This window comes from Mesitornis unicolor, unplaced genomic scaffold, assembly GCF_000695765.1.
Source record: "Mesitornis unicolor isolate BGI_N332 unplaced genomic scaffold, ASM69576v1 scaffold21586, whole genome shotgun sequence".
Lineage (NCBI taxonomy): Eukaryota > Metazoa > Chordata > Aves > Mesitornithiformes > Mesitornithidae > Mesitornis > Mesitornis unicolor.
The window spans coordinates 6,097-32,047 of NW_010193225.1; the positions used below are offsets into that span (position 1 = coordinate 6,097).

General features: G+C 41.9%; 1 protein-coding gene across 1 annotated transcript; it reads left to right on the forward strand.

Annotated features, from left to right (window-relative positions):
• Window positions 1–178: 178 nt before the first annotated feature.
• Window positions 179–23,484, forward strand: REC114 (REC114 meiotic recombination protein; the record flags this gene model as incomplete). Its single annotated transcript, XM_010187392.1, has 7 exons — window positions 179–222; window positions 3,946–4,094; window positions 4,611–4,700; window positions 15,551–15,634; window positions 19,179–19,394; window positions 21,096–21,158; window positions 23,323–23,484. Coding segments are annotated over 7 exons (808 nt in total), but the record flags the coding sequence as incomplete, so codon positions are not given.
• Between the last annotated feature and the right edge of the window lie 2,467 nt (window positions 23,485–25,951).

The following is a 25,951-nucleotide window of genomic DNA, read 5'->3' on the forward strand; positions in this document are numbered from 1 at the left end:
ACTGCTGAAGAAAAGGGATACATGAAGACTTCTTTGGAGAAAACATTTTGACTCTGGAAAATGAGGAAGATCAGCTGCCAAAAATTCTGGAAAACTGAGCCAGAAGGACCCTTTAATTCTTGTGGTGCTTAAATGGCTGATTCTCAATCCAATCTTAATCTTAATATGGCCATTGAAGAGAAAGAGAGAACGTGAAGTCAAACTGCAAATCACAATCTGAGCCTGATGCCTAATACAAGTCATCAGACTTCACTTCAACCTTACCACAACACCCGAAGTACATTCAGAAAGAAATGCACTGATTTGGCTTCTGTTTTTCACTTAAAAATTTAAAGGTCACTGCAAGGGATAGATTTTGGCAAGGAAAAAAGGGAAACAGGATAAAACCGATGAGTAAAATTTAGCGACTGCAGTTCACAGCAGCTGGTGAGCGAGGTCTCCTATCAGGTGTGTGAACGTCTGACACTGCTCAGGACACCAGAGGCCGTGGCACCACAGCCCAGACCACCACGAGACCCTTGGCTTCACATTTCTGCGTGAGAAAACTCCTAAGTTCATCTCCCTCAGCACTGACGTATGTCGACAGGATTGGATGAAGACATTTTTGTGATGGGAACAGAACTGCTACACAGTAATCAAATACCAAGGCGCTGTAATTTCATTAGCACCGAGAGATCGGGGAGCGAGGTTGCTGACTGTCAGATCACATTCAGATGACAGGAGGCACAACGAGCTACGTGAAATGTTGATTAATGGAATGACTCTGTCACTTACCGAAGTCTCACAACTACTAACAGAGCAATGAAAGCGTAAGGTAACACTGTTTATTATAAAAACTGAAACAGTAAATCAAGTGTTCTGAATAGAATTTGTCTAAGTGACTCCAGTCAATCCTTTGCACTCATGACAAATCTACACTCACTCTTGGCAATAAAGTTATGGTAATATGATTTTATTATTTCTATTATCACCAACATTACTATTACAAATCAATGAAGTTGCTGGCTCAGCGAAATTCCCAGTACCAAAAGCAACTGCCATACATGCAGTCTATACAATCCAGGGTAGTAAATCACTGCAGCATTTTGCTTTACTCCCAAATAGTAACAAAGCCCTTCTGATCTTCTCTATGGAAAAATTACTAGCACATTATAAAATCCTTATTGTGCAGGAACAGAACAGACCTCTCCTCCTGCACCAATCTCTGTTTCTGGCAGAGTTTTTCTAGCTTATTAAAAGCACTACATACTTCTGCAGGGAGAGAATTAATCTTTACCACTTCAGTCTGCGAGGTCTCAAGCAAATCTGAAGTTTAGCACAACGATAAACCCTCGACACGTCCATGGGATTTGCTATCCTGTCTCTGATGAAACACATTTTAATCTGCCGGGCTCACCTACCAATCTCCTCCTTCTGCATTATATTCTATTATTTAAAAAAAACTGGCAAACTCTGTAGCTGCTTACAAAAAGCATTAAAACCATCTTCCTACTTGTCTGCTCCCTGAATACAGAACTAATCGTGCAATTCTAGAAGGACATCAGAATCAGCAAGAGCTTGTGTATCAGCCTCAACACAGTGCTCGTATCTCCTAGTTCAAACCTTACTTTATACACGTGTAAAAATGTAACACATTCACGTCCAAAAACTAAAAGCAAACTAGTAGACTGTAGTCTGGCAAAAAAACCTATAATCAGAAAATTAAAGAGTGCTAGAATCCTGTGTAAGGTTCAGCATCCAGAGTAAACATGGCTGTGACTGGTAGGTCTTGCTGAGAGCAGCACAAGAACCTCCCCAGTCGTGATCAAGTTGCACCAGTTGTGCTTCAGGTCTGAATAAGCTGCAGGTGCTGCAGGCACCACTGAGCTGCTCTGACACACCTGGGAGGGAAAGAATTTGTACAGCCCTTTACACACTGCCACTGGCTTTATGTTCCTCTAATAGCTCCATCATTTCATGTCCTGCTTCAAAAACACAATTTTAAAAGGATTTGATGGGAGTATCTGATGCTCTTAGTTTACTTCTGCCTCTTCAGAAACCACATTTTGAAATTTTTGTTTGGGTAAAAGATTGAGCTTTTGTTTTCCTCCTCCTTCAGCACGTGTCAGAAATCACACTTGGAAAAGAGACACTAGGAGATACTGCAAACAAACCATTTTCCACGCAACTTCAGCTAAATTAGGGAAAAATAGATTCAATATATGTACCCATACTATCTCTCTAACAATAATATTTAGCTGCTTTTGTAGTTTCTAAGAAAGTCCCAAGTCTACAGGCCAATTCGTAATGTTTGACAAGCACAATTTCAGAAATCCTCCTGGGGATGCAGTGATTAGAGAAGGCAACTGGCAGCTAGGAGGCCCACACTGTATTCCCTGTTTCATTACTGATTTTTCTGGATGACCTTGTCAGACATTCCGATAACCACCTTCCTTTTGACAAGGCTGTAAAACTGATTATTACAGGAATAGTTCCTCAGATGTGAATCTGGCTCTTAGGGTGTAACATCAGATGAAAAACACAATGGCCACATGATATAAATGTCACTGTAATATTTTCTAACAGACGAAACCACCACCATTTTAGTAACAGGTTAACTTTGTACCTGAAGGTTTTATTTCAGATGAGGCAATACTTACCCATTCCATTTTAACCTTATTCACATCAGCCAAGCCAGCAACGTAAGTGCAAACCATAAACATAACAAGAATTACAAAAAAACACGTAAACTTCTTTATTTTGCTTGAGAAGTTTGACTATTTACCCAAGCTTCATCTTGATCAAGTATGTGCTGCTGGCAGTAGTTGCTCAGAGCTAGGATTAAAGCTACTGGTACAGTCCCCTCAAGCATGCAGAGGGTTTAACAGTGGCTAGTGGCGACCTGGCATCCCTTAGTTCATCCAGGTCAGTCGACTCTCATGCACCTCTTCCTGAACGGTACCTGCCTCTTCCATGCCCCCCTCAGTGACCTTGACTGGCTAATGCACATGCTTTTATAGCCAAGATATTTACTATAAATGGAATATCTAAGTGGAGTCCTATTATGAGTCATTTCACCATTGCTTTCTTTCTCTGGAGAAAGCTTAGTATTATATAATTCTAGGAGCAACCTATTAGCAGACAGGAAGCAAAACAGGAAGGGAGAGGAGTGCAATTCAGATCAATACAGCTCTACAGACCCGGGCTGGCTAACAACAGACAACATAGTGAGGTGGGGGGGGGAAGCTGCTTTTTTACATTTAACATTAACTTCAGGTACCACAAAAGCATCATTGAAGTTCTGTGAAGTGAGCACAGTACCTTCCACCAAGAAAAGACAATTTAGACTTTAGAACAGCTCTTCTACAGACACTTAAATATATTCCATCCGAGGAAATATGCATGCGGACATCGTGGCCCGCTTCCACCACTGACCAACGCACCGCTGTCGGTTACTTCGCCGCCTTTCTCGCTACGTAGCCCCCTCAGTGCTCCCTTCTCCCCCTCAGAAAATGGCGCCCGCGCGTACCCCAGACTCCGCGCTTCCCTCTCCCGTCGGCACCGCTGGGCGGGGTCCCACCAGAGGGCTACACCCGTAGGGTGTAGCCGCACTCCCTTCAAAGAAAACGGCACCCTCGAAAGGAGGCGGCGTGGAGGAGCGCTAAGGGTAAGCGAGCGGGAGCACCCCTACAGCAACGGGAACAATCAGCTCCCAGAGGGGAACAGAAAAACAGCGCCACCCCTCGTGCGGCCGATCGCGAGAGAAAAACCAGCGCGAGCCCCAGCGCGCTACTTCATTGGCTCGCGTTTCTCTGCCGCTCGCTGATTGGTAGACAGCTCACCCACGCGCTCTCTCCGCCCTTCCATTGGTTCCTGCTTTCCCGCCCAACTCCCGTTTCCTCGCCGCCGGCGCGGTGCTTTTCCTCTGCGCTGTGGATGGCGCTCCCCTCAGCGCGGAGATGGCGGGGGCTGCCGAAGGGCGTAGCTCCGAGCCGAGGCAGCCTGGCGACACCTCCCTCCGAGACAGCGCTAGAACGTGGCCCCTGAAGCGCTATGGCCGCTTCCTACCCCCGAGGGACTGCGACGATGAAGAGCAAAACGCCTCCTCTTGGAAGGTGACGGTGGAAGGCGGGTGGAGGTTGATGCTTGGTTTTGGTGTCATTGGCCCCAGGGTCTAGGAGGCCGCTGGGTAGCAAGCAGTAATAAGTGAGGCCTTTGCAGATATCCTTTTGCAAGTCCAGAGCTACTGCAGGAAAGATTTGGCTCCATGCATTATTAATGTAAACACAGCAATGATGTGATAGTTAGTGGCCCACTTTTTTTTTTTTAATTTCTACCTTCAGCAGTGACCTGTGGTGTTACAAACTATAGATCAAGTTGGAAAAGGCTGGGTTTTAAAAAAACCCCTGCTTTTAAAGTTGTTAAATCTGTACATGGATTTATAATTAGTAAAAAACTCTTAAATGTGCCTCCTGGCTGGAGGAGTGGAGGGCAAGTTGCATTACTGCGAGGTAAATTACACAGCTGACTCCTAGCACTGACCTTTGAAACTCTTATTTTGCACTAGAAGTGGAAAACGTAGATTTTGTGCTTTCAGGGCTAGATTTTTATTATGTCTCATCTTTTTAAAGGTTTTTGAATCAAATGAAGAATCAGGCCATCTTATCCTTACCATTGTTGTATCTGGCCACTTCTTTATTTCCCAAGGGCGAACAGTACTGGTAAGTTCCTCATCCATAAAGAACATTTTTCCTTTCGTGTTGGCATCAGTATTAACTTAATTTTCCATCTCAGCTTCATCTTCTCTCCTACTGAAAGAAAACTGCCAAATTTATTTAGCTCAGGGTAACTCTTGTATGCTGCTTTTTCCGTGTTTATCAGAATAATGCTAAATGCGTTATTTCCTACCGAGGAACAGTGTTTCTTCTGTAGAATCTAGATTAAGATGTAATACTAAGTGCTGCTGGTGTTGAAAGGCATTTCCATTATTCTTTTGCCTAACAGAGAAAATACACTGTTGGAAAATATATAAAAATATAGCTATTAGTCCCAGTAAGATTTGCTGTATGATCCAGCTAGTTTCTTGCCAATGACCTGTTTGTATCTTGGTTTTGATAATTTGGCTTATGAAAGAGAACAGGGTTTTTTCCTATGTTGGGTAATGTCATCTAACATACATGTTACACTCATGGAGACAAAATAACAACTTCAGAATTGCATCAATTGATTTTCCTGTAGCCTGTGCTTAAGCATGACCAGCCACTAAACCCTGAATAAGAGGGTATATTGTAGCTTTAAGTATGTATAAGCTTACAAACTAGTTTTTGCTGTGCCTCTTAAAAAGTCTTAGATTTACAGAAGTATCTTGTAAGTACAGGGGGAGGATCAAGGATACCCTTGAATTTGTGAGTGTGAATTTGCCTGTGAGTGTGTTAAGAATATTGAATAGATAATGAATGAGCTACCAGAGAGCTGTCAGCCTGGATATCCCTCATGCAAGACAATGGTATTCAGCTCACATATTTAGTGAGGAGTAGTTGAATGTTCTTGGACGAGGTAAAAATGGAATATGTAAAGTATTTCAGCAGTTGTGCTAAATAAGAAAAAGGGATGGAGTAATTGAAAGTCCAGATATTAAAGGAAATAGGAGTGAAATGAGACTTGCTGCCATCTCTTCCCAGATTCTGCTTGGAATGAATCCAGAGCACAATGCACCTCTCCTGGGGCTGGTCATATTTTCAGTATTCCAATCAGATGGCTATAACAGTTTAGTAACTAGAAGACTTATATTACTCTGTAGCATGTCCTAGAAATAACCATATGAAGACTAACTGAAAGTTGTAGTAACTAACTATAAGAGTAAAAAAAGCACAGACAAAAGCTGTAGCCCTTCAAAGACTGCATCTGGCAAGTAGCAATGGGCCCGGTAAGTGTGCTGTCATAAGGGATGAGTGCGGGAAGAAAAGCTTTATAAAGACTTGGCTGAGAAAAGCCCTTTCTTGCAGCTCTTAGGTTTAGTGGTTAGCGAAGCTTTCAGGCAGCTTGAAATGCCAGATGAGGAATTTCCAAGATCTCTCAGGTCTGTTTCAGTTTCTAAGAGATGCTAGGATATTGCAGTAACGATCACAGCCTAAGAGCAGTGCAGAACAGAGCTGGAACAGACGTGCTTGGTAAATGTCACCGAGATCTAATACTGAGAGTTTAAAAAATTGATAAGCAGTGATAAAATTCTTCTTCCTGGAACAATCCCCATCTACAGCTGTCTTTTCAGTCTTTGAAGAACAGGCTGTGGATTCTCTTTAGTAAAGCAGCCAATATCATCAAACAGAAAGGTGATGCACAGGGATTGTGCTAAAGAAGACAGCTCAGGCAGTGATGCCATTGACCAGTAGCCAGTAACAGCTTACAATGCAGTACACTCCGAGCTAGCCAGAACTGCACAGGCCAGTGATGAAATGCTGCAAAATATATAACGAAAAAGTTGCTATACTGTGCAGTCTGTGTTATTGCTGTAGAAGTAATCACAGGGTAGAAATGGTTAATCTCACTGGTTCTACCTCCCTCTTGTCTCCAGCTCCCAGGAGCTGTCAGAAACCTGTCACAATATTTAATCAGGCTTTGCACAACTAAGTATGTATAGTTCTTTTGAATCTGTCACAACTCAAATCCTCTCACTGGGGGTCCCTTATAATGGACATTTTGTCACACAGGATGATGCTCAAGTTTCTGCTCCAGAGGGAATGTTATCAAGTTTGATAGAAAGCTGCAATTGTCAGACTGATTCCACTCGTGTTTTTGCTGTGTATGCTCATGTCTGCTTGCTGGCCTGGGCTACTGAGAATTTCCTTTTTATTGCCAAGGTGATCTCCAATCATACGTGCTGCCTTACTCGCATTGAAATTCCCTCTGATGTACTTACAGAACTGTTTCTTGCTCTGCAGTAACCGCATCCTTTAAGTTGTTGATGTCTACTCTTTTGATCTGTCTTCTAATCCTGACTTTTCAGACCTTTTGATCTACTACAGGCTCCTGGTTTTGAGGGAACTGGGTAACAATTATCGTAGCTTTCTACCTCGTACCTCTGCATGGGAACGCAGCGAGGCACAAGATCTGTGTCGCAGGAACACCATTTCCTTCTCAAATTGAATAGCTGTTGTATTTTTTGTAAAAGTTCCATGAAAGAATAATAAAGGGATTTTTTTTTTCCCCTCTAGCAGTAGTTCAGGAAAGTAAAATCAGTGCATCAATAGTTGTAAACTATCTTGGTTTGTAGCTTCTCTTTTCTTTAGGAAGATAAAAGTCAGAGTGCATCTGTTCTTCAGTGGTGTATACATTTTACAAAAGCCAAAATGAACCTTTTTAGCTGCCAGCAAGCTCTGCATTACGCTGATAACACTGTGGGTGGATGCTTTCTAAGAAGTCCAGAAGAAAAAAATCAAAGTCACATACTGAAAAGTGTGAACTTCCAGAGTTCAGCTGTTCTGGTATTTCACACAGAACTTTTCTTTGGCCGTTCTTCTGCAGTGAACAGTGCTGTTAACTGAATTAACGCGTGCCTGAACTCGGTGCTGAGCAGGTTCATCCTTGGTTTTCCTCTAAACTGATCTCAGGTGGCCAACACACTGGTGATGTCTCCCAGTGTTTGCTCTTGTAGTGAGCAGGGCTCCAACAAATACCTTTTTTGGTTGGAGGCATGTTTTGTTCTGCTGCTTTGTGATTGTTTCATCAAACTTCCTTCATGTCAAGTAATAATGTATGAAATGCTAAAATACATAAACTGTTTTCTGTAACATGCTCTGCTGTCAGGGTGAAAACAAGAGGAGACAGCTTTTGTGTGAGTTATTTATGTAGTGAATCCTCTTCATTGGTGTCTACCTTTCACCTACATCCGACTTTCGCTCCAACTCCATTTGTACAAAACTGAGGTGAAAGAGCTGTGTAGAAATGGAAATCTTCATTTCATTGATGGTTGGATTAACATGATCCATTCTAGGAAGAACAGGAAGAATATTCAAGTGTTCCTGACGTAACAGCAAAATATTTTCTCTATAATGGATGTATTTATGCATTCTCTTAATCCTTTATTTTCTTAAAGCAGTAGTGTTAAGAAACCTTTTCCTAAAGTGTTGTAGCTATTTAGAGCCAAGTGAGACTGACTCTTCCAGGATCCATTTCTAAGAAGAACATTTATAAAATAGTAATAAAATACTCGCATAGCCTAAAAACTGTGGTTTTTAATACATAGAGAAGTCTACAGAATTATTTTTACGAGTAATTAAATAGTAGAATATTTAATAAATTCTCTTGTCGTCGTCTTTTCACTAATGCAAGTTGAAATACTATTTACTTGCTAAAAAGAATGCTACAATGTATGTGTTGAATCTCAGCACTTCTAAACCAGGCAGATTACAAAAATACCTGGTAAAATACCTGGCGCTGCGTGCACAGCTCTGTGGTGAGAGGTTTAGGTCGAGAGAGCTCCTCCTCCCCCTCTACTCTGCCCTGGTGAGACCACATCTGGAGTATTGCATCCAGTTCTGGCCCCTCAGTTCAAGGAGGACAGGAAACTGCTGGAGAGAGTCCAGCGTAGGGCTACAAAGATGATGGAGGGAGTGGAGCATCTCCCTTCTGAGGAGCGGCTGAGGGAGCTGGGGCTCTTTAGTTTGCAGAAGAGGAGACTGAGGGGAGACCTCATTCATGTTTATAAATATTTAAAGGGTGAGTGTCACGAGGATGGAGCCAGGCTCTTCTCGGTGACAAACAATGATAGGACAAGGGGTAACGGACACAAACTGGAACACAGGAGGTTCCACTTCAATTTGAGAAGAAACTTCTTCTCAGTGAGGGTGACAGAGCCCTGGACCAGGCTGCCCAGAGAGGTTATGGAGTCTCCTTCTCTGGAGACATTCAAAACCCGCCTGGACGCCTTCCTGTGTAACCTCATCTGGGTGTTCCTGTTCCGGCAGGGGGATTGGACTGGATGAGCTTTAGAGGTCCCTTCCAGTCCCTGACGTTCTGGGATTCTGTGGTTCTGTGTGAGGTGCTGGAGTTTGACACACTATCTGAGTGCCTTTGGTTACAGTATCCGAGAATGCTCCAGCCTGGTGATTAAAGTACACCTCTGCTACTATATCCAATAATTGTGGACACCTTCAGGGTTTCCATCAGTTGCTCAAAAAACCCCAAACTATTTATTTTAATGAGTAAACTGTTTTGGGGAATGGGTACGCTTTCAAGATCAGTTTACACATTCCTTAATGGCTCTGCCAGTTTCGTACTTGAACCTATGTTAAGAAGGAAGCAACTGCTTTTCTGTAAAAGAAAAAAGTAATCTATTCCTCATGATCAGCCAAATGAAATGGAAGGTAAATGGAAACTCAGAGCCCGGAAGATAAAAATCCCTGATGTGTAATGCGTATCAAAGGGTTTCTTCGCTGTTGTTTTTTGATTTGTTGTTTTGTTGGGTTTTTTTAACAAAATTCTTCATTTGGAATTAAATTACATAACTTATTTTTAGGATCTGTGTTTGCTGCAGTGTTGTCTAACAGACTGCATCTTTTACGGTAGAAAAATCTCATTCTTGCATACTGTGGATAATGGAATTTTAACAGGACTATCTCAGCAGCAGCCCTGTCACATTCTGGCCATACTCTCAAGACCCATCGTGTTCTGTTTACCACAGCTCTTATTTCCTTTCCCTCTTTTGAGATCCTGAAAATTATCTTTTTGGTGTTTTATTCAGTGCAATTAATCCTGGTGCTAGAATTCTTAATATCCTACAAATGAAACAAATTGCTATTGTGAAGAGGACTTATTTAATAGGATAAAATTAATCCAGAGTAATTGATTTGTGACCTGATCTTTTAAAATGTGGGCTAAATGTCCTTAGTGCCCTCCTGGTCCCCTCATGGTTTCTAATAAGCTAATAGTGCTAAGGATGCAGTAGATTCTAAGTCATTAATTAGGCAAACATTCAGCAGATGTTCTGATGTTCTTGATGCTCTCTTTGCAGTGCCTGAAATTTATGCACCTAAGTTTGGAGATGATATTCACAACAGTGCCTTGGGTAGGCAAAGGTCCCTGTGCAATGAGTGAGGACATTTGATGGACACCTAGGGAAGTGAGCAGGTTGCTGATGCTGCTTCGTGGTAGTACACTGCAGAGCTAGAGGAAGGTTGTTTTGTTTATTGAAGGTCCTGTGATTGCTATTTCAAAGAGCAGAAGGAGTCTTGGTTTTATTGACTTACTCAGCACCGCAGTCATTGTTCAAAAATCCCAATTTTATTTTGTTTACTTCAACATGTGCTGTTGAAATGATTGGTTTGGATACGCTTAATGACTTTCTGCATTAGCTTCCCCATTTGTGTTTGATATAATGATACATCCCTGTTGTACAATGATTGGTAATTGGCAGCAGTAAAGAGTTTTAAGGGGTTCTGATTTTTACTGTTCTCTTGCCCCAATTCTTCTAAACCCAACTGTTAGAGTAGTTTTTAAAGACATCTGATAGCTTTTAAGACATGTATTAATGAAATATATTTACCCTAAAGTTAGAATTTAATGGATGGTATTGATCTAGAGAAGTATATCTTCTGTACCAGGAATTAAAGAAGAAATTGCTTAGCTTCACTTATTAATATGATACCCTGAAGAGCTTTAGCCAGCTAAACACATGAGCATCCAGTTCACCTCTCTACATCCCTGGTCAAGTGTCACTATTCTAAAGTCTGGTTTAGAGGGAAAAAAAATCAATCAGGTTCACACTATGAAATATCAAGGATTGTCCTGAGTTAGGGGCTCATCTTTGCTATTCACCCCTTCAAGGGGCTGCAGTTTGTACCCCTCTGGGGGAACACTTTGCACTTTGGCAAAAGACATTCCTGGGTTGTGGGGTCCCTGGGCATGGTGACTGCGTGTCCTGTATTTGCTGCTGCACTGAGCTTCCCTGCCTCTGTGGAGACAGAGCACTCTGTTTGATGAGCTCAACCCTGATGCGTTCTTTTCCACAATCAAACAAGCGTAATAGCAAGATTGAAGATGTGGCTTTTAAGAGATTGGGGGTAAAAAAAAAAAGATTGCATGCAAAAAGATAATGTGCAGCTTAATATCCTTTTATTCCTCCTTCCAGTTAGCTTGCTGGCTGCCTGCCTTGGGTTTTTGGTTTGTTGGGTTTGTTTGGTTGGTTTTTTGGCCTTTCACCTCTTTCCACTTCCTACTCTCTATTCTGCAGATCTGTTTGAGACAGCCAACGTTTACACTGAGATCTAAGTTACACACAGCACGTGGTTTCTGCTGTGCTCTGATCTTCCCAACGATGCTGTACGTGACACATCTGGGTACAGACACATAGCTTGGAAATCTTTGCAGGGACAGCTTTCTGCTTCCCCCCACTCTACAAGTTACCATGTTTGGCGATGATTGTTTCTCCTGGCATGTTGACACTTCTACTCTTGAGTCAGTTTTCAAGACAGCTTCTACTGCAGGAATAAAAACTCATGTCATTGGCCTTTTTTAGATCTTGGAAAATGGTACAAGGAAAATTTCTGCTTCTAGGTGTGTTACAAGGTAATAATGAAGATTTGGTTGGAATTATGTTTAAAGTTTCATTTTTACAGCTGCTAAATTTCAGCTGGAGTTACATTTTTATTCTACAATCATTAATGAAAGGAAGACTTTTTTAATAGAATAAGCAGGTCTCTAATTTAAAAAGTGTAAAATGGCAACTCACATTGGGAAGACAAGTTAAAATTTGCTATTTTTCAGGCTTATGCAAGCACTTCATTTATAATCTGTATGTCAAGTTTCAAGCATACAGTGTTCGTTATTGTAATCACCTATCAATGACTAACTCCCTATCAAAGAGGTCACTGTCGAAACACTTGTGAACATTGTCCAAGTTTTCTTAAGTTTTCTGAAAGCATCCTTTAGTTTTCAGTGTAATACTTGAACATCATTTACAAGCATTTACAGACTGCTCTCAGATCCTTATTTCTACTGTCTCTTGAGATAATGCTTAATAACAGTATAATACTACAGTATTTCTGTTCTGCTGCAGACTTTTCCTGATGTATTAACCATATCGTGTAGATACCTGGAAATACTACTAACATTCCTTTATTGCCACATTAGTCATTTTGAAGAATAAGCGAGGCGTTACTCAGTATAAATGTTAAGTAATGACAGCACGTAGGATATTAGAGATCAAAAAATATTGCTAACTTAACAAATCACACACAAAACGTAGGTAGTGAGTACTACTTCTGGAAAGATTTCTCACCGTACCTTACATCCTCAGTGCAGTGAGCAGAGTCCTGGATAGGGCGACACAGGAGCTGGGGTAACTGGGCAGTGCCTCTCTCCTCTGGGGGCAGTGGCAGTTTGTTGGAGCCATCCCTACTGGTTTTTTCCTCTTACCCTTCCCCCAAAAAGTGCTTTGCCCAAATCTCTTCTTTTGCTCTGCAAAAGCACCACTGTGCTGGCTGTGCTCCCCAGCTGTGGCTTGGTAGCATACCTTGGGAAATGGTTTGATTGAGAACAAACTGTCTTATTTGTATTTCATGAGCCTACTGTAAGTGGCAGCCAAAACTGGAGAATGTGTCTTTGTGTGTTGCGTTCTTGGGTTTGTGTGTCTTTAATATTCATCATAATTTAAGGGCAGAGTATATGAAGTTTGTGGCAAAAAAGGAAGTTTTTCTTCCTAAGCTGCTGTTTACACATAGTTCAGTTTCATTTGAAAACGTCTCATGAATGAGTGAATCCAAACTAATTGATGTAAGCCAGCATAGCTGAGCTGTTAGACAAATAACATTTCTTAAGTATATAGTAATTTTTTAATAGTAATTAGTTGCCTTAAGGCCTTGTGATCTGCCATAAAATGGATAATCTGTTCCTGTGTTCATGTCAGCACCACAGGGTTTCTAGATGATAGAATAATAAAAATACTCATAAATAACATGCAGTACCTTCCAGCATCAATCACAGGCCTCATTATCCAGCAGCATTTTGAATGCTGAAATGTAAAATCAGGACAAAAGTATTTCCTGGTTAATGACAGCCTGAATGGCTGTAAGGCTGGACCAGCATCACTGGCTTCTCTGCCTCATGCAAGGTGTGGTCACATCTTGCCTGCTTCCAAAATATTTGGGAAATGTCTTGCTTTGTTTTCTGCTTCAGCTTAGTTCTTCTCAGGGTCCTCCCTCCGAGAGACTTTATAAATTTGTGAAGAGTGAGTGTCAGGAGGAAGGAGCCAGGCTCTGCTCTGTGATGTCCAATGCCAGGACAAGGGGCAATGGTCCCAAGCTGGAGCAGAGGAGGTTCAACCTGAACATGAGGAAAAACTTTTTCACTGTGAGGGTGCCAGAGCATGGCCCAGGCTGCCCAGAGAGGCTGTGGAGTCTCCTTCTCTGCAGACATTCAAAACCCGCCTGGGTGCCTTCCTTTGTGGCCTGGTCTGGTGATCCTGCTCTGGCAGGGGTTGGACTGGATGAGCTTTCGAGGTCCCTTCCAACTCCTCATATTCTGTGATTCTGTATTACTTTGTTTTTTGTCAGAGATGTATGAAACTGTTTACCTTTAATAGAAAAACAACAAAACATTCTTACAAGTATGATCCTGGAGAATGCCATAAGGAGTACATGCATGATTGAACGTTAATGATCCAACTTCGAGAAGTGCTGCCATTTCTCTCTCCACATTGTAAGCACCTGAGGTCTTATGTTCCTGCCCAGTTCTAGGTTGCCTTTTTGTCTTTATTCCTGATCTAGAGGATCCTGGCTGTAATGACAATTACTGATGTAAACAACCGATTGAGTTTCGTTTGAGTATTTTTGCAGACCCCAGTTTGTCTAAAACATTCTCTTCTCCTTCTTCAGGGAGCTTGCTTGACCCAAGTTGTGTCTGTTTTATTGCTCAAATACTGCACTGGATTTTCTCTGTTCAGCTACTCGTAGCTATTTGTTTCTGCTTGGCAGTATACAGCCAACTAAAGGTGCAGCATACTTTCTGCTTTCTTCTTCAGTTAATTAAACTTGAAGTAAATTAAATTTCAGTTAATTAAATTTTGGCCTTGGAGCTGAATTAGGAGTACACAAATAAAAATTCCAAATGCTGCTTTTTTCCCGGCATTCTTTACCTTAGAAACAGGACATACAAAAGGATGATGGCCTAGGGAACATCAACAAAATCGTTGGTAGGAAAGTTAAACATTGCCAGCCTTTTATGATTTCTCTGACATTCTTAAGAATTCTTTATTTCTTAAGAATACAACAATTTTTTCTACCTACATCTTACAGTGAAAGGAAAAATGCTATAAAAATAGACTTAACATGGGAGCAGCCACATTTAAATCAACACAGTTGCTGCGTATCAAAACCAGTAACTATTTGAAATGAACAGACCAAGCGCAAGTGGCCAGAAGTTAAAGTGGCCCAGTGCAAGAACAGGATGTTGGAAGAACTGCTTCAAGCAAGTCCTACCTTGAGGCATTTTGAGTGCAAACACAAGCTGCAAGCAACTGGCCTGCCTTACCTGCTGTCAGCACTTGTTTTTACAGTGCAGAGGGAAATGCTTTTCTCCTTCTGACCTCACATCTTTTGGGAATGGTATTTGCACCCTTGTCTTACCATTCTGGAGCCTATCATAGCAAGTGTCAGCTCAGCTATGTGGCTGAGAGCCAGTCTGCCCTGGGTTCAACTCTTTGATGCTTTCGAGACATTGCTCTCATAAAAGTTCAGTTAAAAATCTATGTGCGATTGCTGCACAAGACTAAAAAGCCAGCGCCAGCACATTAAAAGAGCAGTGTCTTACCGAGGTGACTTCTTATACCAAAACAGAATGGCAGATGGTTTCCCAGCCTGGCCTTGCATCAGATGGGGAGGCAAAACCATTGTTGGCACTCTGGGATGGACGTGACTTGTGGTTCTTGACCCTTAGGACCCGTATGAAAAGCAGCCTATGGAAAAAGCCATGGGCATCGAAAGCATTATGAGTTCAGGTAAAACAGGTATGTGATTTCCCCTCTGCCCTTAAATTTGTTTGTTTGTTGTGGTTTTCCCCCCCTTCCTAGATTTTGCTAACTAATGACTGCGTGCTAGTCTATGGGCTGTACCTTGGGAGACACAGTCCATCGCCTTGCAATTTTTATATGTTTTCAGCTTCCTGGGGTATTTTTACAGAATGTCAAGCAGCCCATCTTGTTTGAAGAGCCTGACAGTTAATGCAGCTGGAGTATAAAAACATCAAGTCATCAACACTGCTGCTTGTTCACCTGAATTCCATCTGGAGAAAATGCCTCTGTGGGCCTTAAATGTCCCATTCTTCAGGTTTGCCTGCCCTCTGCTGCCCTCTTGGGCAACTTCATGGGCTGCAGAAGAATTTACCAGTTACAGATTCAGATTTCATTCAGAGTGTGGTAAAAATTACACATTGGCAATTGTTTGCCAGGTACAAAAGCTGCACTTATGCACATCACTGATCTTCGTTAGGGATTAAATGACATCACATAACTTCAGTGTGTACTTCTCAGTGTCGCACAGTTTCCTGGGCAAATAGTTTGTGTTCTGCTTTACTTTAGGAAGGTTTTTCATTAATCGATTCCCACAAGTGGTTAAGGATAGCAAGAAGAGCAGACTGCCTGCTGTTTTGTGCTCAGTCCAAGGTAAGTTAAGTTGCTTTTAATATTTCTAATAGCTCACGCATTTCTGTATAAGATTTCTCCATGTTGGGTAAATTAAGCCAGAAGATCTGAGATACCATAAATTGTCTGTATAAATGATTATTTATTTTTTTACTCTAGAAACTGAACTAGAATGGATTAAGTCATCTCTTGTAACTGCTGATATTCAGGTCCTTTAGACTGCTTTGTGATAGTTCACTACTAAAACAGCAAGGGTGGTTTTTATATTAGAATCTATTTGCTTACATGTACAGAAGCACGCTACCTATGAGTCACACTTCACTTTGGCAAGCCAAGTACCTAAACAAACCATTATTTAGCCATTCTGTGGGCCCTGACACCTAGCACAGTAGTGGCAGGCTGGTGATTCAGGCATTTGGTATTCCAGGCAATGAAAGGGACCCAGGTTTCTGATCTTCCCCTCAGACCTCATGGAAAGTGGTTGGTTAGCCTTTAAATAATTAAACAGCACTTGTTTGTTACCAACTTAAGTCTAAATCTCAGTTTTCTTGGTTCTTAGATGAACTCTGAGAAGTTTTACTCATCTACGCTAAGTACTCACCAGGTTTTTCAGAAACAAAGCCTATTTCAAAATGAGAAGAGCTCTGTGCACTCAGATATAGGAACTGATTTTTGAAAACCAAGGTTGCTTTCCTCTGCTTGAATGGCTTCTGAGTCACCTCTTACTTAGGCCTAGCAGGGTTGAGATGTGAGCCCTGACACAGTGTGGAAAAAGTCATTGCCTGATACACTCCAGGCTTTGTTGTTTCAGCAGAAGGAGCTGCTATTAAGTTTAAGTTAAGTTTAAGTTAAGTTTAAGTTAAGTTGTTAACTATCCCTGCTCAACAAGAGAATTCATCTTGAAGGTAGAAACAGGAATTCTGGAAAAAGATGATGAGCCCCTTGTTCAGTAGCTGCTGGAGACCACTTTTAACTCTTTACAGAACTATTAAGGCATAAAAACATCTCAGGTATTCTGAGTTGTGGCATCCTCCCCTGACAGGAAGCCTGGTTATTGTAATTGCAGATAACAGTAATATCCAGAGTAGCTGAAAACTGTAAAAAAAATCCTGGTTAGCTGCATTTCTATATTCTCTGTGATTTCTTCTTATGAAAGATGCATAAATATTTCTTTCTAGGATGTTACAAGCCCAATAATATAGTTTGCAGAGGGGAGAATGCCTTGCTAATTGCAAGCTAAAAGCAGATGCGAGGCATAATAAACATTGTGTAAATACAAGGACTCCTCTTGTTTCAGAATAAGCCTAGTCTAATGGTGCCACTAGGAACTGCGTACGTATCTGAAGTGTTTTAAATTCACGGGTTATGCTTGCCTGAAAACCAAAACACCTTTGCTCTCAGATTTTTGTCAGATTCTTCTAAGCTGTGGAGCATCACAGAAGACTATCACTGCAGTGGTTAGTTCTGATGAACCAGTAGCTCATCAGTTTCCTTTCCAGTTAATAGGACCAGTTTCCCAGCACGGCGTTAAGGGATTCTGCTGCATCTCACAAGAAACACAAAAGCAACATCACAACCACTTTGAAGCTTGAACAAAGCTCTGAGGGACGGTTCAGAAAAGGAGGAATATTAACCTAGTCTTAAATGAATTTGGTGCATCTAAATGTTTCCTGACTATAAATTCACATGCCTTTAACTGGGTTTAGGTGCTATCATACAGTTTCTCTACTTTGTATCCTAAATTGTAGCAGGAGTGATCCCTTAAAGGCTGTCAGCATCTATAGCTTCCATGCTAATATTCCCAAATACTTTTAAAAGATCAGGAAGCCAGCCACACTGTGTCAGGGCTCGCATCTCAACCCTGCTAGGCCTAAGTAAGAGGTGAGTCAAACAGAAGCCATTCAAGCAGAGGAAAGCAACCTCGGTTTTCAAAAATCAGTTCCTATATCTGAGTGCACAGAGCAGCTCAGGAGCACGGGCAACTAAATAGAAAACTGTTATTTCTGCTTTATCTTGTACTTGCTTTTTGTAAGTCATTAATAGGGCATTTATAGCAAAACTTAACTCATTTCTTAAGGAAGTATTTTAATAGGGTATCATGGACTACTCAGCTTGCAGAATGAGTTTCTACACTATAGTTCTGAGAAGTTTAGTGTTGATATACCCGAAGGAACAAGACGTGTAGAGAAGACACCTGTTGCAGATCGCTATTGAAATGCAGCTGTACTAGTGGAAATTTTATTCAGTGATTCATACATATTTTATTCAGTCATTTTAATGCAAACTCACCTGTCTGGCACATCCTCAAACCCATTCTTGGTTATGTGAAGCTGACCCAGTTAAGTTGACATCTTAGTTAATTAGAAAAAATGCAACTGGGCACTGGTAAAATGAGTGCTACAGTTAGGAATTATTTTGTCACTTTTCCCTTTAAAAGGCACCGAGACAAGCTTTTATGCTTACAATGTCCCAGAAACCGTTTGATGCAATACAAGCATCTTAAAATCACATGCATGTAAGCACACAGGCTGTCATAAGGAGCTGGCTCATCTTTGAGACAGAAATCTTTACAGTGAAGGATGTCCTTTATTTGTGCAATCAGCAGTCCGGCAGCATGTCTAGTCACTTAAAAAATGGCTTTGATGTTGAAATCTCAGAAAGATGCAGACTTCAAACAAGCTAGGTCCGTCCAAGGAAAACTTACTGCTTTTCTAGTACTTAAACTGTGTTTTAAAGTTGGAGTTTCAAGACCAAACTGAAACTCCCATTAAGTCACTCCCTAAACAAGGGCATTCAATGTTTGTCTGCCTCTCATCAGCTGAATGAGCTTAGGACAAGTTTATCGTGCACCACAGACTCCTCAGCCCTCTGTTATCAGGGCAGTTTGCTGGACCTCACGTAGTTAAGAAAATACCAATTAGGGTACAGCCCAGCAACCTCTACTGGGGGTCAGTTCTATCTATTTTTTTATTCTTAGTATTCTTTCACTATTTAAAGTAATGCCTTTGAGTTCCTTGCACTTCTATCAACTGTGTTAGCATCTGTACAGGGAAACTGAATGTGTACGTTTGGATATGCACAGGCACACCAGGGAGGTAGGTAAGAAAGACCGGGTTTGATGCAGGCAGTAACATAAATCCGAAATGGAACACAGAGTTCCCATAAATTCTAGTTGGGACTCCAAACTTAACTTCTGCTTGCTTCAGTGTCATTTCATTCGTTGTCACAAATAACTGTTGAAATTCCCTGCTATGCTTGTAAAACTTCTGTCGTCACGGCAAGGTTTGTTCACTTGGCTGGACCTTTCATTAGCTGACAAGCGGCTCTGTTCACTTACCATTTTCTTGGGGTTTTTTAACTGATTTTCCAACCAGGAATAATAGTCTTCTGGTTTAGCTGCTGGGAAAAAACAAAGATGCAGCAGGGAAAACTTGTTTCTTTGTATGCAAGTTGGTGCAGCCATCCCAAAACTAATCGCCTTCTTCCCAACTGTAACAAACAGGAATTTAATTTAAATAGTTCAAGGGCATTCAGAGTTAATTTAATTTCTCTCTGGCTTTGTGAGCAGACAGAATGCCGCATGTTTCGTGTTCAGTTTGGTGGAGTTTCCAAGGAGCAGATGCTGGAGCACTGCTGCAGCTGCATTCAGGAACTCGCTGAGTACGCCCCAGTCCAAGTAACTGGTGAGCAAAGCCAGCAGCTCCATCACCGCCTCAATCAGCCGACGGACGGCGACAGTCACGTGAAGGACACTGAGCAAAATGCATCACTGCTACACGGAGTAAGCAAGCAAGAACATATAGACATAAAAATAGAAGAGTTATCAACTTCTAGTGTTAGATCTGTAAATGACATTCTTCTGAAGAAAGTTGTTTTGCTACTATGAGGCCATCTGTATGAAATAGCTTCCTGTTTTCTTAGTGTACCTCAAAAAAGTGAGCAGAACAATGCTCCAAAACGTGGTTCTAGCTCCTCAAGCTTAATGAAACGTATCTCAGAGCAATCAGATACCTTCATTTTGGCTTCCAAGAGGTCACCAATAACCAAAATGAATACACGTTTCATGTGATCATAGGAAGAGTATTAGCAAGCATATGAAATTAGATTTATAGGTGAGGAAAAGCAGCTTTGCTCTGGGGTTTGAGCTTTTCCTAAGTGAGGGAGCCTGGGAATGAGAAGAACAATTTATGCAGGGGTCAGGCACACACAGGCACTTACCAACAGTTAAAGAAATGGCTGCAAAAGCTAAAGCCAACTGTTAGTTACCAATTCCCAGTCAGATGGTGGGAGGGTCTGGTGGAAGACTTAGATGCTTTCTGCTGAGGTTAATAAACAAGAACAGGGAGCAAAGACAAGAGCTTGGTAGTTATCAAAACGATTTCAGCGCAGGCTGCTGGGACCCACCTGGCAGACCTTCAAATAAATTATACAGGGTAAGAAAAATTATCAGAGCCATTCGGGTAACCACGAGTTATGTTCTTCTCTTTGTGTTCACCTGCTCTTGTTTTGCAGTGGTAATAATTGTAAATACGCAGCTGTTTAAACTTTAGCTTAACCTCACACATTTCAAAGCGATTACAGGGGAGAAACAGAGTGTTTCCCCTCTCCAGGACAAAGACCGTAGGGAAATGCAAAAGGCATACGCAGATAGTATTTCTGAGGGTGACTAATTCCTAATTATATGCTCTCTTGGGTAGCCAGAGGATCCCATTTACCAGCTCTAAAAATCCACCCCTGCAGCTCGCTTAGCCAGGATAGCTCTTGGGTACGAAACGAAAGTATCAGGCCCAAGACTGAGGCCTGAAAAAAGTGTGTTAAAGCTTTCAGCTGCACCATCTTGTGGTATAATCTAGGAAGGTCCATCTCCATGGACAGTGGAATCATAGTTGGTAGAGAACGTGGGGGGGGGGAGAAAAACTGTTAATGTAACTTCCAGGAAAGCATACGGGAGACCTCCAGCAGCTGATTTTCAATATTTCTTGTTCGTTCTTGAAGCAGATAACCTGCGCTTTGGGCTTTGCTCATTTCCTGATGAGCTAAAGCAAAGACTGAAAGTATTTCATGGCAGAATGCTATTGGCCAGCACCAGGCGTACTAGCGGTGTTAGGAATGCTCTTGCTCCAGAAGTCCAGACTGAAAACCTTGCTCAGAAAATAGAATTGACAACCTCAACCATCTTTTCTGTGATGGGAGAAAAAGAGGCAAAAAAAGCATGCTCCTGGTGAGCAGTCACACACAGCATTTTTTAAGGTCTAGAAGTTATCCTAGTTTTGACATAAACCAGTTTAACTACAGGCCCGTTATTTCATTTTTAAAGACTGCAGCAGCTGTGCATTCAGGTTCCATAAAGCGACGCCTTTTTGCTGCAGAAGGTAGCTGAGCACATTCTCCTCTTACCTCTAAAAACAGAACTGCTTCTCTTCTCGCACATACCCACACTCTGCTTGGTAACAAGCCCATATTTGCATTTGATATTTTCTAGCCAGATGAGCCTCTACCAGCTTCCTGCCTCGAAGAAAGAAGATCTGTAACACAGCTAGCACAGGTAAAAATAACATTATCTAATACTTAGATCCCGTAACTGCATCTTGGGAACAGAGTGAGCGAGCAAACCATCTCATGTGCTGTAAACATCTGGTAAATGTCTTCACTGAACACCACGATGCCATCACCCCACCAACACGAGCTTGTGTAAAGAACCAGAGCTAGGAAACAAGCTGCAAACCCAGGTTTTTCACAGAATCACAGAGTCGCTCGGTTGGAAAAGCCCTCTGAGATCATCGTGTCCAACCGTTCCTGTCTCCCCACTAAACCATATCCTTAAGTACCTCATCTACCCGCTCTTTAAACACATCCAGGGATGGTGACTCCACCACCTCCCTGGGCAGCCTGTTCCAGCTTCTGACGACCCTCTCAGTAAAGAACTTCCTCCTTCTCTCTAACCTGAACCTCCCTTGGCACAGCTTGGTGCTGTTTCCCCTTGTTCTATCCCCCATCACCTGGGAGAAGAGACCAGCACCCACCTCTCCACAACCTCCCTTGAGGTAGTTGTAGGTGGTGATGAGGTCTCCCCTCAGCCTTCTCTTCTCCAGGCTAAACAAGCCCACCTTTTCATGGTGTAATTACTCCATTTGCATAAGAGCAAACCACCAGGCCAAGAACAAACCAACCCCCAGAGGCTACATCCAAATAAATGGCTTTGTCACTCCTGGACTCTGTAGAAATTATTTCTGCAGTCATAGCTGAAGTCTGAAAATATCAATCATCCTTCACCCCCAGCAAAAAGTCCTGTAATTCAATTGACAGCTTCCCTGAGAAGCCCAGGGTAAGGCCTTGTTTAAAAATAACTGCAAGTTCACTGTTACTTGTTTACTGCGAATGTGGGACCATAGAGAATGAGATGACTGAGAACACTGCTCGTACCAACCTCTGCTTTAGTGCAGTTGCTTCAATGACTCCGTTTTACCCTTTTTTCATCCTGGTAAGATGACATTTCTTCACATCAGTGCTATGAAGGACAAGTCCTTTGTTTCCTATTACAAATTCATCCTCTCTTAAACCCAAAAAAGCCTTTTAAACACCTCGATTTTCAGAAAGCAGAGTTCCCTACCCTCTCCTGTCAGCGGTGAGAGCTGTGTTGCACGCCCTGCTGTCTGCTTCCCGACGGTTCTGTTACTGTCCTTGTACAATGCGAGAGTGCATCAACAAGCAAGAGCACTCAAACAAGGCACTTTGCCTTTAGGAACTATTTCTCATGACCAGACTCTCTAAGAGGTCACACTAGGAAACTTAAATCAACACCAACCTTACAAAAGCAGCACTTAAGAGACCAAAAAAAAAAATTTAGCAGTTTTTAAGCTGAGCAAAACCTTGTGAACAAAGCTTTCCGCTAGTGAGGCCTTCATTTGTTGTACCCATTTGTCTAGACCTCGCTTGAATTGCTAACAAATTCCCTGCATTTGGAGATTTTAAAGCCAGATGCAGACTGGAATTAGGCACTTCCCCCCATGACAGAACCATTCCCCTCCATCACTGGCTGCCTCTGCACATCACGCCCACCTCACCGTGACAGCAGCGCTTCAGGGATTTTCTTTGCTGCTGTTCTTTCCCTGCAAAGCATCCCTAACGCTGCAGCTTCAGCAGCTTCAGCACACACAGGGGAGGAAAGTGAAAGGTGGTGAGGTCTACAAAACATTTGCAGCCCCAACAATGCAAAACTTTTTGTCCAAACACTGTGAATAACATGGTTTACATCTAACAGATGAGAGCAGCATCACCTGTAGCTGCTGGGAGGCAATCGGGCACTGAAATGCATGCACAGTTCACTTCCACCAAGGGGAAAAAGCTGGATGTGAGAAGGATGTTTTAGCTTTTAAAAAGCCCCTATAACTGACTTGTAAAAGACAGACGCTTCACACAGGGTCCTGTTTTCTTACACGGGATGGCTGGAAATTGCAATTATTGAAGTCACAAGTGGCAAAGGAATTCAGAGCTGTGTCAAAGCCGTATTGGAATCAGAGCTAGGTTATCCCAGAAAAAAAATACACACAGAAATCACACCTGAAAGTATTTGGACAGCATTAATGACAAGGCAGATGCATCTTTATTAAACACCGAAGGGAAATGTTGTAGCTGCGTTACAAAACCATGTAATGTTACCTTTTTTGTCCCAGATCAGTGCAACACCTTGGCTTTTTTTATTTTCACAGTCGGTGCTGAAAAAGCAGCCTGAGCTCCCCCTTGTGCACCAGCACCCGGTGTGGCGTGCGCGAGAGCTGGGGCCCTTCATTCGGTTGTGCCTCATGGATCAGAATTTCCCAGCGTTTGTGGAAGATGTGGAGAGGGAACTGAGAAAACTCACAGAAGGTTAAGAGATGCCAGCTCATTACCACTGAGATACGCAAGCTGAAGTGTGATTAAAGTTTTGAAAAAGTCTCACACTTGGGTTGTTTGGGTGGTTTTTTTTTTTGTCAGTGTTTTATTTTTAAAAACAGGTGAATCCACTTTTTATACATCATTGCACTCCAACAAATACACAGAACACAAGTTCATGCAGCTACAGTTATGCACATCATGAGAACCCTGTTAGGTCTAGTTCTACAATCTTTAAATCATGAGAAATTACAGTGTCAAACTGAAGAGGATAACTAGTTGCATAGAATATCACCATGCTGTAACGTTTCATCATTTAAACAAAAGAAAATTATAAAACTTTGCCTGAATTGAATGTACAAGAATATGTTGAACACATCAGTGCAAAAGTATTTGAGAATTTACATGAGTTAACAAAAAAAAAATCACTTAAAAAGCAATCATATATATATATATTTATAAACTGAAGTTTTGTTTTATTTCCAACTGCGTTCCACCACCACCACGTCGAACCATCCCAGCTTTTGAAGTCCGGTTTTAGGACACCCCAGTCTCTCTCTATAGGTTAAGCCCTTAATTTCAATTTATATTACTTCTCTAAGTACCAGAACAGCACGATTCTCTCACCTTTCAGACAAACAGTAAGGAATGAATATCAGCAGCTTCAAAATGAACCACAAGTACTGGATTTTGGTTTTCCCGCCCCCCTCCCCCAAAATATAAATATATACTGTATAGATTTGTAAGGTTTGCTGTACTTTACAAAAAGTTACCACGAGATGGCAGCAGTGCGCTTTAGAGCTTTGCCAATTTTAACAGCGACAGGAAGTAAAAAACGGCGCATGCGTGAACCGAGCGACTCACTACTTCTGCTCTTCAAACGGAGGAAGGATACAAAATAAAAAAGAAAAGGAAGGAAAAAAGCAACATTCACAGCACATCAAGCCCAAAATAGTTTACACCTTCTACACTGAAGCGTTATTAAAATGTATCTGGCTAGGTCATCCTTACAGGAGAGGCTAAATAAGGCATGCTTTAGACAGTCATATTGTTGCTCACTTGAAAAGGAACCAAAAAAAAAAATTGCAAAGAAATCAGAACTGGAGTTCTAGAACCAAGAGTTCCAACCCTTAAATTTAGCAGGTCATATTGCCATCAGTCTCTCAGAAACTTAAAGCTCTAAAAAAGAAATGAGAAAAGGCGCTAGTCAATGCCCGAGGTGCCGAACAGCCTGCAAATCAAAAGTGCTTCACATCCCTTTCGCTCCTAACTGCGGAAAAAGGCTTCCCCACCATGGGCGGCTTCCAGATTTAACAGTGAGTGAGGAAGGTTTGGGTCTTGGGGGGTTTTTTATTGGCAACAGGAGCGATTATGTAGAGTGTGCCAGCTACCAGATCATTACAGCTACCTGCGTGTTCTCTAAAAGCAAGCTCTTTGCTAACCCCGTGCTCTCTGAGGGCTCTTGCCGCCCTCGGAGCGGCTGGGAACTTTCTACTATGTGGAGCAAGTTACATCTCGACACCCCAAGCGCTATGGAGAAAGGAGGGCTTTAGGCTGCTGGGTTCCGAGATGCGTGCGAGCCATACTTACATGATGAGCATTTTTAATTTGTGTTTCTCTGGCGTAAGTTTTTATCTTTATGATTGTTTGTAGAATTAGTTTTCCTGGAGAAAGAAAGAAAGGATTAAAAAAAACGCACCAAGATCAGTCACAAGTGTAAAAAAACGAAAAAGTCTTGTCCAAACTAAAAGTTAAATAGCGTTTCATTCTTCTTCCTCAACTCAGGAAGCTAAAACCCATGACTTTTAGTCTATACGTTGCTACCTTCTTGCTCAGGACAAGTCCCCTCCTCCAGCCCCATTCTGCTTCCTAGCGGAATTTCTTCAGGTGTAACAAGGGAGCAGTAACTTCCCCACTTTGCCAATTCCTTAAGATGTTTGTAAAAACTCCAAATATCACATCTGCTGTAACAGGCAGGCAGGGAGCCCACGTGTCAATTCAGCACCAGTATTTGTTTTTCTAACAGAGCATAACTTTTCTTTACACCAAAGAGTGCTTCACAAACAACAAACCAAAGGGTCCTTCACCATCAATAACGCCACACTCACACCAGTCTTACGTACCAGAAACCCTCAGATTAAGCTAAATAAACCGTATTTTTCTTAAAACACACTTACATTGGCCCAGCTGGTTCATCATCTGCAGCGAGAATCCCAATGCGATCCAGGGAAGAACACGGAAAGGAGAGAAAAACACAAAAGCAAAAGTCAGTCTTTGCAGGGGAGCAGGGGCTGGAGTGCAAACAGCAAAGGGATCTATCTACAGCGTTCAAGGCCATTCCACTTGGTAGTGCAAAGATTCATGGAGTTATTTTTATTTTTTCTGGATTCGAGTTTTAATGGCAGGTATGTTGCTTCGATGGTTTTAGTTAACACTTGGAATGCTTGTCATGAAGAACTGCAACTG